The 13216-nt window shown below is 38.0% G+C and overlaps 1 protein-coding gene across 37 annotated transcripts in view; it reads left to right on the forward strand.

The window, feature by feature from the left end:
- Positions 1 to 681: 681 nt before the first annotated feature.
- ABI3BP (ABI family member 3 binding protein) overlaps positions 682 to 13216 on the forward strand; it is a 168334-nt gene continuing 155799 nt past the window's right edge. For 32 of the 37 annotated variants that reach the window (XM_069785638.1, XM_069785647.1, XM_069785651.1 and 29 more), the window contains exon 1: positions 682 to 863. In XM_069785638.1, coding sequence (XP_069641739.1) covers positions 785 to 863 — 79 coding nt within the window. In that variant the 5' untranslated portion in view covers positions 682 to 784. The remainder of the gene's footprint in view (positions 864 to 13216) is intronic. The other 5 variants (XM_069785672.1, XM_069785671.1, XM_069785673.1 and 2 more) reach the window with 1 other exon arrangement.

Raw genomic sequence — 13216 nt, forward strand, 5'->3', positions numbered from 1 at the left:
TTATAGAACACTCTATGAAAGTAGGACCATGTCAGGTCCAGGCCAGTGGGGAGTAGGAACAGACTGAGCATACTGAAGAGCTTTCAGTGTGCATTGTGCCCATTGACTCACCGGACATATATGAAAGGGGAAAACGGAAAATATTTTTAAATTGACAAAATCAGATACAAGTGAAAAAAGACATTTATTTTTTTCAAACACAGATCTTTTGCTGAATAAATATTTATCATACCTGTTTATAATGTCATGTCAAATGGAACTAGTATTTATTTGCCTGGATGAAAGCCACACCTAGCCCAAATTAATCTTAAGCAAAATCTTGAGATTGCAAAAATACTGAGTTCAATATAGCAAGCAGTTTTCCGAGTACTGCTAGTGTTATTTTTGCATTTTAAATCCAGCTTTCTTGGATAAAACAGTGAAAATGTCTCTCAGATGAGTTTTCAGATAATAGAAGTTTTGATACTCCTGGTTTTATTTGCATGAAATTTAAGTGATCAAATGGTAATCTATTATCCTGAGTGGTGGAAAGACCTTGTTACAAACCCCAGAAGATTATTGTAGGGGGAGCCTGATAATCTTTTTATTTTTTTTTTAATGCTAATTCTCCTTTTCCAGTGGGAGTGAATGATGTCATCCTGTCTCCTCCCACTGTGTAAACTAAGCTTGTGTCAAAGTGTTGCTGCCTCTTGTCACAGAGAGAACAGTTCACTTAAATGCAGCTGCAGTACTTTTGTGTGATACCTGTCAGAATCATTCCCAGTGCAAGGTCGGGTTTGTGACCATGATGTCAAGATTGGTCTTTCTCCTTTTCTGTGGATATATTGCACTAAACCTGGGAAATGCTCAGAAATTGCCAAGAGGCAAGTAGCTATGACAACTTTCTGGGTTTTTTGTTTGTTTTTCTGTTGTGGGGCTTTTTGTTTTTTAATGCTTGCGTTTTGCCATGGAAATTCGCTTTCGACATGTTAGGAATGATTAAAGATAATGGAAAAGATGAAAGAAGATCAGTCAACAGGGCAAGGTCCAGGTACAAGAGAGTAACTTTAAAGCTCTTGAATAAAACAAGCTCAAATGTTTTCATGGTGTCGTGTGACTCTAGTGAGAAGTACCATGAAACCAAGTAACTGTATTTAATGATTTTATAATGATTTAGAGAGCATTATGCAAGTTTGTTCTTTAAGATCTTAAAGAAAATGTGACTTAGAAGCACCCTGTGTTGTTGGTGGAAGATTTCAGTTCTGTCTGGAAAGAACTTTTATGCTTTCCCTTTATATCCATCCGTAGCAAATCAATAAGAATTTACTTTTGTAGGTCAGGTTGTATGCACTTTGAGGGAGAGAAATATGATTTATTAAAATTTCCACAAGAAGAAAAAAACCCCTCCAAACCAGTGTGAATATTTGTTTAACTATTCCTTTCTCCTGGAGTCTGGAAATACAGTAGATTTGCAAAGCTGGCAGGGATCTCTTCTTTTCCTTGCTAATGTGACCCATGTAACATTGGCATTTTATTAGTATTTTATTACTGCAGGAAGAACAGTCATAGCGTAAAATGAAAAGAATATTTCTATATCTAGATTGTAATCTGCTTTGTAGTACCTTGGCATTAAAACAGCACTTTCACAACTGTTTCTGTACTGCACGTATTGCTCTCACTTTGTAGAAGTGCTTGCCTGAGTCCACTGTGCTTTGTAATGCTTTTTACATCTACAGTCTCTTGCAATGAGTAACATTTAGAAAGGAGGCTGTGATTTAGTTCCTTATGAGAATGTTTATTAAGGAATCAGCAGTTTGAGGACTTCCTAGGAATTTTGTTTCATAGATGGGAAACCTAAAATTATTTTGGGGAGAAGAGGTGATTTTTCACCCCCCACCCCTCCCCAAGAGACTTTTTTTAAAGGTTTCTCACCCTCACTCTTCCGCCGGTGATGTTCTTTTGGAAGTGGCTTTCTTTTAAGTTCATCTTCTGGAGCCAATGTGGAGTTTTCTGCATACTGCTAATAGGGGGCAATGTGTAGTCTCTGAGTAACAGATAGATATGCAGTTGTTCAGGTCAAGCAGACTGTAATACCTTAGATTTATCAAAAAAGCAATCTATAAGTAAACTATTGTAGCAGTTTTCATAGGGGAGGATTATGTTGAACAGAGAGGAACCTTGTATGTATTGCCTACTTTGAGGGAAGGAACTTTTCTAGTGCTTGTCTTTTTAAATGGTTTCACTGGACTTTCTGCTCATTACAATAGAATAGTGGCTGTAAATTTATGTTGACTGTGAAATTCAGACAAAGCTACTGATCCACTGCAGTCAGTGGGAGATTAACTTGGGGGTGCATTTTTCTCTGTCCTAAAATAGCATTGCAGAAGTGAAGTTCTGTTTGCCAAATGCCTAAAGCTGCAGGTGGAGACTTCATTTCTTTTCAATGAAATAGCTCTTTAAAGATTCTCACATTGCAGTGTTGAAACATGAGTCTAATTCTTTTGTTTGCAGCTGCCTCTCAGGTTATTATTTACATTGGACTGCATTTAAAAAACAAGTGTATTAGTACCTATCTGTTATTTGGAAATGTTCAAAGGATTGTCTTTTTCTACAACACTGTTGTTTGACAGGGAGTACAGAATTTTTTCATAAGCAAAGGATATATTTTGATCTTAAAGTATTTTTAAAATGAGGATATGTGGTGGTAGTATTCTGTTAAGAGGGCTACTCTGCCCTGCTAAGCAAGCTTAAATTCCTGTGACTTCCTGCGCTCTTCAAGTCACAAACTATGTAACTGGGGCTCCAGAGTCACTCCTGCTCTATGGGGAATAGTGGAATCAATTTCATAACTTGAGGGAGAACAATCTAGCCAAACTCACTTGGTTAGTGATGCAGACACTTCAGTGAACAGGTTCTCAGTGTAAATCTTGCCATTCTTACTACTGCTTTGGAATTCTAGTGCTCAAGTCTTCTCTCTAGGAGGTGAAACACACTGATCCCTGGTCTCGTGGGCTGGGATTTCCTTTCAGTGATACAAGGTGGAAAGAACATCTTGCCTCCTGCAGCTGCAAAGGAACGGTGCCAGTGTACACCCTTTGGACGTCAGTGACTTCCAGAGCTGTTTGAGAGATTGTGTGCAAATATGCTGTTCAGGAGGCCGGAACACACATGATTCCCTTTTCACATATATTTTCATACTTTCACCTCCACAAGTGTGTGTTTGACTAGAATGACAAAGAAAATATTATTGCTGTTCTCAAAAGAGTGTTCTCTTACAGATTCTTTAATTATTTTTACTTGAAAAATTAAGACACTGTTGGAAGAATAATATGGAAATGCTACCAATGTGACTCAAGTATTCAAAATCAGGGAAATATCAGTTAAAATTTCCAGTGGAAACTTCATGCTACTTCTATGTATCCTGCATTATAATAGTTTTGCCTGTATAGAAAATAGGCCTCTACTTATAACTGGTCCTAGTGTAGTGTCCTAAGCACAGGTGAACACCCTTTCTTTTGCAGTTTTTTGTCACATTTACTGTAGCGAAGGAGAAGTGATGAGGCAGTTATAAGCTGTGTCATAATTGAGACTCTTTCCACATAAAGATTTTACAGACATAAATAAAGGCAGTGTAATTGGAAAGGGAAGGTTGGTGGGTATTGTGTTTTACTGTGGAGGCAATGCCTTTTTTACAATTAAGTTTGTGTTTCATGAGTTTCTGTTTCAGGGATCAGCTGCTAAGAAAATTCTGTAGTCAGTGCCTATGGAGACTATGTGAGGCGTCACAGAACAGCAGGGCAGGAGATAACGGTATGATTAGGGGTGGTCTTTTATCAAGTATTTGAGCCACTGTCCCTTCAACTATGTCCAGCTTCTAAAGCTTGCTTTTTCATCAGAAAGAAGAGAGACTCGGACATTTTCCACATCCTTTTGTCTCTTCCCTTATGCCACTATGCCAGTGCCATCCAACACAAAATGATTCAGCTCAACACTGTTGTACTTGAAATATTTTAATGATGGGAGGAAACAGTTGCACTGCATAGGTGTCAGAGTTATAACTTGTCATACTTTCTCTAATTTTTATGGTTCTGTGTAACAGAAACATTCCATCCTTGAAGAATGCAGCGTTGTCTCTCTGGACAGGAGTTGAGTACAGACAAAAAAAGTCATGTCTTTAGAGTAGGAGTTGGTAAGAAGAGCATCCTGAATCTGAGAGGGAGATGGAAAAGCAAAGCCACAGAATCAAGAATAAACAAGTTACAGGACATAATCCACAAGATTGTACTGCCCTGCAGACTGTGTTTCGCTGGCATCTTTCCAGCTGGACCTGATACAAATGTTGTTGAAGGCAACAGTTGTGGAACAAGTTCTTAGTGTTCGGTAAAACAGTGTTTCATGTTTTCATTTTGCCAGTTGACTTTCCAGTTACAACATAGATGTGCATAGAAATTGACTTTTTCACTATAATCCCTGCTTCTGATGGCTTTTGTGTATCTTCATGTTCTGTTTTTCTTTGTTAGAGCTGAAAAGAATTTGCGGTTGATCCCTTCTTGTATACTTAGACTTTTATGAAGTTTTTAAAAAGAAGAGTCTGATTTTTTTTCTGTTTTGTTTTTGTTTGGGGTTTTTTTCCCATGTTTCTGACCTCTGTGGTTTTCCTACTATTTGAGTTAGTCATCAGGTAGATTGGAATTCAGGCCCATTGTTGTTCTACTTTCCAGGATTTGGGCCTGTCCTGTTCTGCTTTCCAGAAAGGGCTCAGGAAACCTTAATTCACCTTCTTTGTGGTTGCTGCCTTCTTAGGGAAAGAGAGTACAGACTTGACATTCCTTATGGGATCATGTGAAAGAGCCTGATTTACAGACTTATGTAGGGAAAACCAGATCCAAAACTTTCTTGTTTCTACAGTTGTCAACTGTGGGGATAAGTGGGAAAAATAATAGTTCTACTTCAAGGGTTTTTTTTGTTTGGTAAGTATACAGAAATGTTAGAAAATATTGTAGATAACCACTAGCTAAGATTTGTACTTATGGTAATTATAACTGACATCCCTTTGAGAGTGAGCACTGTATTTACAGTATAATTCCAAACTTACCATTGACATTTGTGAAAGGAATGGGCTAATTTTATTCTTAGCTAAATTTGCTGGCTGTGCTATGTTATGTAATACTTCTTACTAACCAGAGGTTAAACTCGGCATGTGTTTTCACTTACTGGTGTCAAGCAGTTAAAACAATGTTGAGTTATTTCAATGTATCACAGTCACTATATTGCAACAGCCAAACCTTAATCTTTAAGCTTTTGTGCCCGCCCCTACCTGCCCCCCCCCCTCCCCCCGTAGCACCCCTTTGGTAGCTGTAGGATATCAGGGCAGAAATTGTAAGACAGGAAGAAGTCTCCTGCGAGTTGGGTTTTTTGAACATATAATGAAGCTGGCATATCAAAATATCACAAAAGGAGTGAAATGACATGTGGTTTATATGTTACTTTCTCCATGGTTTACAGAACATCTTTCTGGGAAATATTTTTCAAAATACACAACTCATTAACCTTTAAAAACCATATTCTAATGAAGGAGGGCCAGTTTGGACTAAACTATTGAACTTCAATTTTTTTTTTTATAGTGTCTGGAAAGAGAAGTGCAAAATTAATTTGATTTGTGTGAAATACTTCTCTGACGTTTAGTGGCACATACATTACAAGAAAGTCCTATGAGAAATGCCAAAGGGATCCTTTTTCTGGTATAATTGAGTGGCTAGGGTTTTCAGTCAGATATGTCATGGCAAATTTGGCTCCTTCTTTGCTGAAAATGAAACCAACCCGTAAGAATGCTGCCATTATAGCAGCTCATTTAATCAAAATTATCTCATCATGCAGACAGTTGTGTCCTAGGATTGCACAAAAACATATCAAAACCCAGTATTGAGTGTCAGGCTTCCAAGTTCAAAGATAATCTGTAATACCAGAATTCCATTTTTATACTGGCATGGGCAGTGGTGTGACAGTGTGATGATACATATGGGTGGATTCTGCCAGGATTAAATTCCATAGCATGTGAACGCCTCTAAAATGATCTCACTGCTGGGTAATCTGTATAACCTTCCACCTCTTCATTTTAATTTTAATGTTCCCAAGTATCTCTTTCTGAATATTATTTTCAGTCCTGTTCCATATCATCTTTTGTATCTAGCCATGCCAGCAGGACAAGCTACATAACTCACTTGAGGGGAGAGCTATAGGCTAAATCCTACTCCTGCTTTTTGCCCAGACCTTCTGTATATGGATAGTATAGTCTGTATATCTATTGACTGGCGGTACTGTGAATGGTCAATGGGTCTGAGGCTTCTTTGGAGTGTTTGGACTTACCAGGTGTGTACTACACATTGCATGTACAAACAGAAAGCTCACTCTGCTCCAGGGGGGAAAAATGGCTAGCAGTGACCTGCCATAGTCAGAACTGTTCATACAGCTCCCAGTGGATTTCTTTTCCTTGGGGAAATTCAAGTGCAGACTTGAAATTGTTGGTAAGCAGAATAAATTTGTTGCTGTGGAGTGTTCTTGACTACTGCCTTTTGCAGGATATGGTTGCAGACTTACTCACTGGCATGGATTGTGCAAAAATGTCACATTAAATCTTGGTGTGAAGAGGCAGGTATTAGTGTTCTGGAAAGGCAGTGGCCTGAAATAGGTGCCATTAGCAAAACAGCCCAGTCTGTAGTTTGCTTCCAAGTGGAAGAGGGCAGCTGGAAGCAGGCCAGATGCCACCCAAGCTTGCCTGACAGGCCTTAATTCAAATGCCCTTAGTTAGAAATTGGGTTTTCTACAGTAAAGGCCAACATGTATCTAATACAAGTTTGCTTTATGAAATACAAATTTGTCTTATTTTGCTATGAGGATAGTGTTGTGAAAATGACTACTGGCAGCATCATGAATCAAACCTTTGTGTGGGCAAGGCCTGGGCCAAGTTTCCCAGCACAGCTGTCCCTCAAAACATACCAATCATATGCCATTATACTCTGGCTAAATCAACCCTAAGCCTCCCCACTTGAGCAAACCAGTGTGCATCATATCAAGGTGAAGAAAAAACAGGTCAAGTGTTGAACCACCAAGTGAACGTCTACTGTTGATGAAGTTGTGATTGTAATTATGGTCACCAGAGTTTAATGTTTTTGCACTCATTGCTTAACCAAAGTGATGAGATCAGAATGTGCAGATACCCAGGCGAGGTTACGTAGGGATGTTCACATTGAGAATATCAGCCCAGAGTTTTCACCACTTCAGAGCTGCTGAATAAAATGCTGGTAAAGAGTTGAGGCACTAGCTACTGGAGATACTAGATCTAAAGGCAGGTGGTAGGGAATGCTTTTTTATTACAAGAGAGCTAGTCTTCTCCCAGTCTGGAGGGGAGCATTTGCTGCACTTGTTCAGAGGTAGGTGGAAAAAAACTAACCTCTGTTTTGTAAAATACTTTAGAGTTGTTGCTGAGATCCATCACTCATTAAATCCATGATTTAATATTATTTAGAGTGTTTCCTGGAAGAAAAGTAAGTGAGGCAAGTGAATCCACAATTTTTTCTTAGGCTAATTGTAGCCATGGTTTTTACGCAAATCCTGTTTACCTTGAACAAATGTGTCAAGGTAGCAGGGCTCCATGTGAATAAATCCACTTAGTAAAACCCAACATAATGAAGTAACTAAACCTCTGTGTGTGATTTGATTTTTATTTATTTTATGTGTGTGTGTGTGTGTGGTGTGCTAACAGTAGAGTGTTACTGTCCGTACTTCATAAGGGATTGTAATTCAGTGCTATCATTCAAGCTGGAGAGTCAGTGGCAAAATGGGTTCTCAAAGTGTGATGGAATTTCCTCTGTAGGGTTATTTCTGCATTTTTGTATAGTTCTAAGTTTTCTGCATTATTCTTGAAATCTGCTCAGGAAAAGCATGGTTCAGTAAAGCAGTAAGCGATTGTAATATTCTTTTCTATCACCAGCAGTCATGGCATTAGTTGATGAATCTATAAATGGCCACAGACTGCTTGGTATGAGTTTACATAATTAATACTTTGGGAACCTGGCCAATTTGAGAGGACTGGCAGTATATGTGGGATAACATTATTTTTGAACTTGTGCAGGGAAAAATGTTTTCTCCTTTTGTCAGCTGCTTGCCTCTGCTTTATATTACTTTAATTTTTCTTTCTATGATGTAAAAGTCTGGAATCATTTTAAAACAAATAAAATGGTGATTGGTTCAAAAATACAAATATGTAAACCTGAAATGTCTCAGAAGATTGTTTTCTGACTTCGAAGTGAAAACTTTTTCTGGCAGTTTTGATTCCCTCATTATCACAGTTCAAGCCCATACATGAACAAGAAAAATATACAGTGAGAAAAATGCAAGACTTCAGACCTTATCACTTTTCTTTTTAAATCTCAGTGTGTCTGTACAACATACAGAAGCATATGCTTAAAATAAAGGAATGGGCGCAACAGTATGCAAGTTGATAAGTGTCCTGGTTTCAGCTGGGATAGAGTTAACTGTCTTCCTAGTAGCTGGTACAGTGCTGTGTTTTGAGTTCAGTATGTGAAGAATGTCGATAACACTGATGTTTTCAGTTGTTGCTCAGTAGTGTTTAGGCTATAGTCAAGGATTTTTCAGCTTCTCATGCCCAACCAGGGCACCTGACCCAAACTGGCCAACGGTGTATTCCATACCATGTGACGTTAGGAACTGGGAAGTGGGGGCAGGGAATCGCCGCTCGGGGACTGGCTGGGTGTCAGTTGGCGGGTGGTGAGCAATTTCCCTGCGCATCATTTGTACATTTCAATCCTTTTATTACTACTGTTGTCATTTTATTAGTGTTATCATTATCATTATTAGTTTCTTCTTTTCTGTTCTATTAAACCGTTCTTATCTCAACCCAGGAGTTTTACTTCTTTTCCTGATTTTTCTCCCCCATCCCACTGGATGGGGGGGAGTGAGTGAGCGGCTGCATGGTGCTTAGTTGCTGGCTGGGGTTAAACCACGACAATAAGAAATTGAGCTTTGGGATACAAACAATAAGAAGAAAACTGTATTTTCTGACCTGGGAATTTTGGCAGAGTCCCGTTATCTGTGGCTCACGCAAACACTAAAGTTGGATTAAATGGCAGGGCACAGTTTTTATTTATAGCACAGTGTACGCTGAAGCATAGCTTGTTACACACTTGGGGAAATGGCTGTGGTCAGGTTTGAGAACCATGAATTCTCTTAGTTTGATGAAGAGCTGTCTCAGGTAAAAGTGAGAGGGCTGCACGTTCAGCTGGAATCAGTAGGTCTCCTTCGTCATAAAGCTCATTAACAGCTATTTATGGTTGTGAACACAACTGTGAAATTGCTCTGCATTGGTAATCCATTATTTGCTCCCTTACTGATGAGAACCAGCTTTTAGCTACGCTATGACAAAATCACAAGCATAAATACTGCATCTCTTCAGCATTTCTTCCTGCCCCCTATTTTTTTTTTTTTTTAATTGAGGAAGGCAAAATCTGGCAATTATAATAAAAATGTCTCCCTGCTCATGTCAATTATTCAGTGCTCTTTAGTAGATGATAATTCTTCTGTGACTCGGTGGTGGTGTAGTGGTTGATTCATCAAGTCTTTGTATAAACTTCATAAATAAGATTTTTAAAGGATTGAAACACTAATTGTGCAAACTTTTTGAGCTAAAGAACATGTTTTGAATTTTGGACAGATTTTATGATTTTTTGCTCCAGTGGAAGATTTATACTTAGACTAAACTTGCATGCAAGTAAATTCATTAGGGTGATTTCACACAGACTCTAGCATGCAGAGGCACACACAAAGAAAATCGTTGTGGGATCTAGTTAATTTTTGGTAAATGCTTTGCATCAAAAATGATTTTGTCTTCCATGTTTTAAACTTGCAGGCTTTTATCAATCCCCCCGTATTCTCCCAGTTTTAGTAACATGATCAAATAGCAGTTGATAGAAGCATTAATATGTTGTTAACATGCAGTAATGAATTCTAGAAAGTAAAGTTTCTCAGTAATGTAACAGATGTTTATTGTGTTCCCTTTATACTTGGAAATACTTACAGAAATTACCAATGGACATCATATGCTATTAGTATATTTATTTGGAGGGAATGTAAGGTTGTTCATAGTATTAAGGCTGAAGAAAAATTACAGATGCTCCACCACCCAAAGGAAATAGATACTCTTGTTTATGCCCTATTTCAGTGTAGAAATCTCAGGCGTTGTGAATATTTTTTTCCGTGACCTGGCTTTTCCAGATTATTTTTTTTTCTATTAATTTGCTTTTGTAGTGTTAAAACATTTGTCAGTTGTCAAACAAAACTGGTACAGGAAAGACCATCTCATTTTAAAACTCAGTGAAGTCATGAAGCAATGTTTATGTGCTTAATATACTCTTAAGTCAGAGAACATTCCTTAGGAATTAATGTAATCTACTGCACACTGAGTTACAAGATCAGTGATGAGAGAGACATAACTTTCTACATACCATAAATTCTCCACGAACAATTGGACACATGCCTGAGTGAAGTACAAGTGAAAATGCAAAGTCAGTCATACACAGACTGCCAGGCTGATGGGTCTGTGCATAGGTGTACAGGCCCCTATCCTGCCCCAAAATTAGCATAAGCCTTCCTTTTGTGTAGCTGATAGTGTTTTCTTGGCATTTTTCTTTTTCTTTCAATAAAACACTGGATGGAGCATTAAAAAAAAAAAAGTAAATATGGACATAGAAAGATGAGTTAGAAATAGAGATTATTCCCCGCTGCTTGCTTTCATCTCTGTAGATAAAAGGCAATATGGTGAAAATGGAGGAGGTGATGTAATGGATATAGAATTTGGAAATACAGTCAGAGAACGTAAACTCTATATTGTCTGTCATATCCTGGGTAGGAAGGGAAATAGATGGGAGAACAGATGAAACGCACTGTTAGTAGCAAAAACAAGTACTTGTGACTTACCTTAGTACTCCCTTGATCATACACATAGCTTTTTTTTTTTTTTTACATGTTGTATACTTACTATAAATTAATTTCTTTTCCATTTTTTTCCTCTAATCCATTGATTTAGAACAGTTTACTTCATATTTCAGTTTTCTTAACAATGCCTCTGCTTCACAAGGTATTCATAATGCTGAAAAAAAGAATTCCTGCCAAATTTTGGAATTCAATATTACTTCCTAAAATCATCAAGTATTTATCTTATTAGTGGCTTCTATTTTCACACTGTTTAATTAAAGACTTACTGGAAGTCTGTTGCTTCTTTCTTCAGACATTTGCTTGAACTGTAGCAGCTTTCCTTTGATCTCTAGAAACTCAGAATGTGGAACAATATAGAAGAAGATAAAAAGGGTCACCTGTGATTTTTCTTAATCTGTTACTTTTTTTTTAATAAGAAGCCAGGTCATCAGTCTTGAGATCCATCTCATCTAATGGTGCAAGATGAGATACATTTTCCAGCTGAAAAAGCCATATGCAGTTGGAATCAGCCCTTGCAGGACTCGGCTGTATCCAGCTAGTGTCATAGACATGTGTGAGAATGTTCAATTTGGAGACCAAGAACATAAGTGAAACCACTTTATTTTGACTGCTCTGTTGGAAACGCTGAGATTTTTTTTTTTTTTTTTTTTTTTTTGGTGTTTATAGCTTTCTAAACTGAAAGGGAGTGACCAGTTAAGAGCTTTGCTGATAGACTTGAATGCATTGACAAGGCCAAATTGCAGTTCTCAAAGCGTAACGACATTTCATATTTATTACTGGTTTTGTTAACTGGTAAAGTTTGCTTATTCTTTCTGAGTTTAGCATGTGATATACAGCAACACCTAAGAATTCTTATGTATGCTTCAGATATTTAATTGCTTTATCAGCTGTCTGTCTCTGAAAAGTGGGGAACTCATTTCAAAGTTAAAGCACAGAATATTGCAAGCACCATTGCCAAGTGCACATCCAAAGCTATTAATCCTTGCACTATTTGAAGTCCTGTATGTCTTGGATGTTAGAAGATTTTGAGCAGAGAACTCAGATACTTTGTGTGATCATACGATGGTTGCAGTGGTGGAAGTGGAAAGCCATCGTAACTTCAGAGAAGGGATGATCCCATTCAATTTTCATCTCTTGATGCATATTATTTTAAAAAGACCTGTTTCAACTCTACACAGCATAATGGGGGATTTATAAATAGAAATTAAATCCCATTAGACAGTAGTAAGGGATGAAGTACATTCTTAGAAGCTTGCGTACATTTAAGAATTGTTAAATGTCTTATGCTGTCATGGGCATGGTCCCTACATATGCAATCTCAACATGATGGACAGATTGTACTTGTCTGGTTTGAGATGTTTCTGGTAGAAATAGATTATTACATTACCTTCTGATGAAATACTTGTTTCTGTTTAAGGTTATCTTATTTTAGATACCTTTTATTTGATCTTTGGAGAATCTGTGAACTAAAGCAGGGACTGGACTGTTCTCATGAGATGAGCATGGGTGTGTTTACTTTAATATTAAATCTTGACAGAAGAACAAACCATTCAAACTCACCGATGCACCAGGAGTGCAGCAGTGTCTGTCTCACTAATTGCACTGCCATTCTGTAAAGATGATTTAGGAGGGTAGCTTAATGGTACCTGTTTCTGAATGGTTGTCTCAGTCTAATTTGTCTCCCTTCAGTTTGAAAGCAGATCATTATATACAACTTCTCTTTTATTTGCCTAACTCTTTCCCAAGTGTACACAAATTGCAAAACATTCTCCCTCACTGAAGTGAGTTTAGGAATTACTGTGGATATTGCTTGAGAGCCAGAAAGACTATCAATGGGGACTTTGTACTTTTAACCACTGACTGCTATTCTTTGAGCCCAGTTTTCCATCTGCCTTGTAATCTTCCCATCCAGTCTGCATTTCTCCAGTTTGGCTGGCCGGATACCTGTGGAGATTGTGTCAAAGTCGAAGTAAATGACATTCACCACCTTCCCCTTGTATGCAAAGCCAGTAATACAGTGAATTACAGAAGGCAGCAGGGTTGGTCAGACACAGTCTGGCCTTGGTAAGTTTGTGCTGGCTGTTGCAAATCACATTTGTCATGTGCATATGTGTGACCGTCTGTTCCTGGTGACCAAGGTTAGGCTGAACAGCTTGCAGTTTCCTGGATGCTCTTTCTTGCCCTTACTCAAGCAGTTTTACTGAGATATTTTGCTGTTCTCACATGA

Source organism: Haliaeetus albicilla, chromosome 6 (assembly GCF_947461875.1).
Source record: "Haliaeetus albicilla chromosome 6, bHalAlb1.1, whole genome shotgun sequence".
NCBI lineage: Eukaryota > Metazoa > Chordata > Aves > Accipitriformes > Accipitridae > Haliaeetus > Haliaeetus albicilla.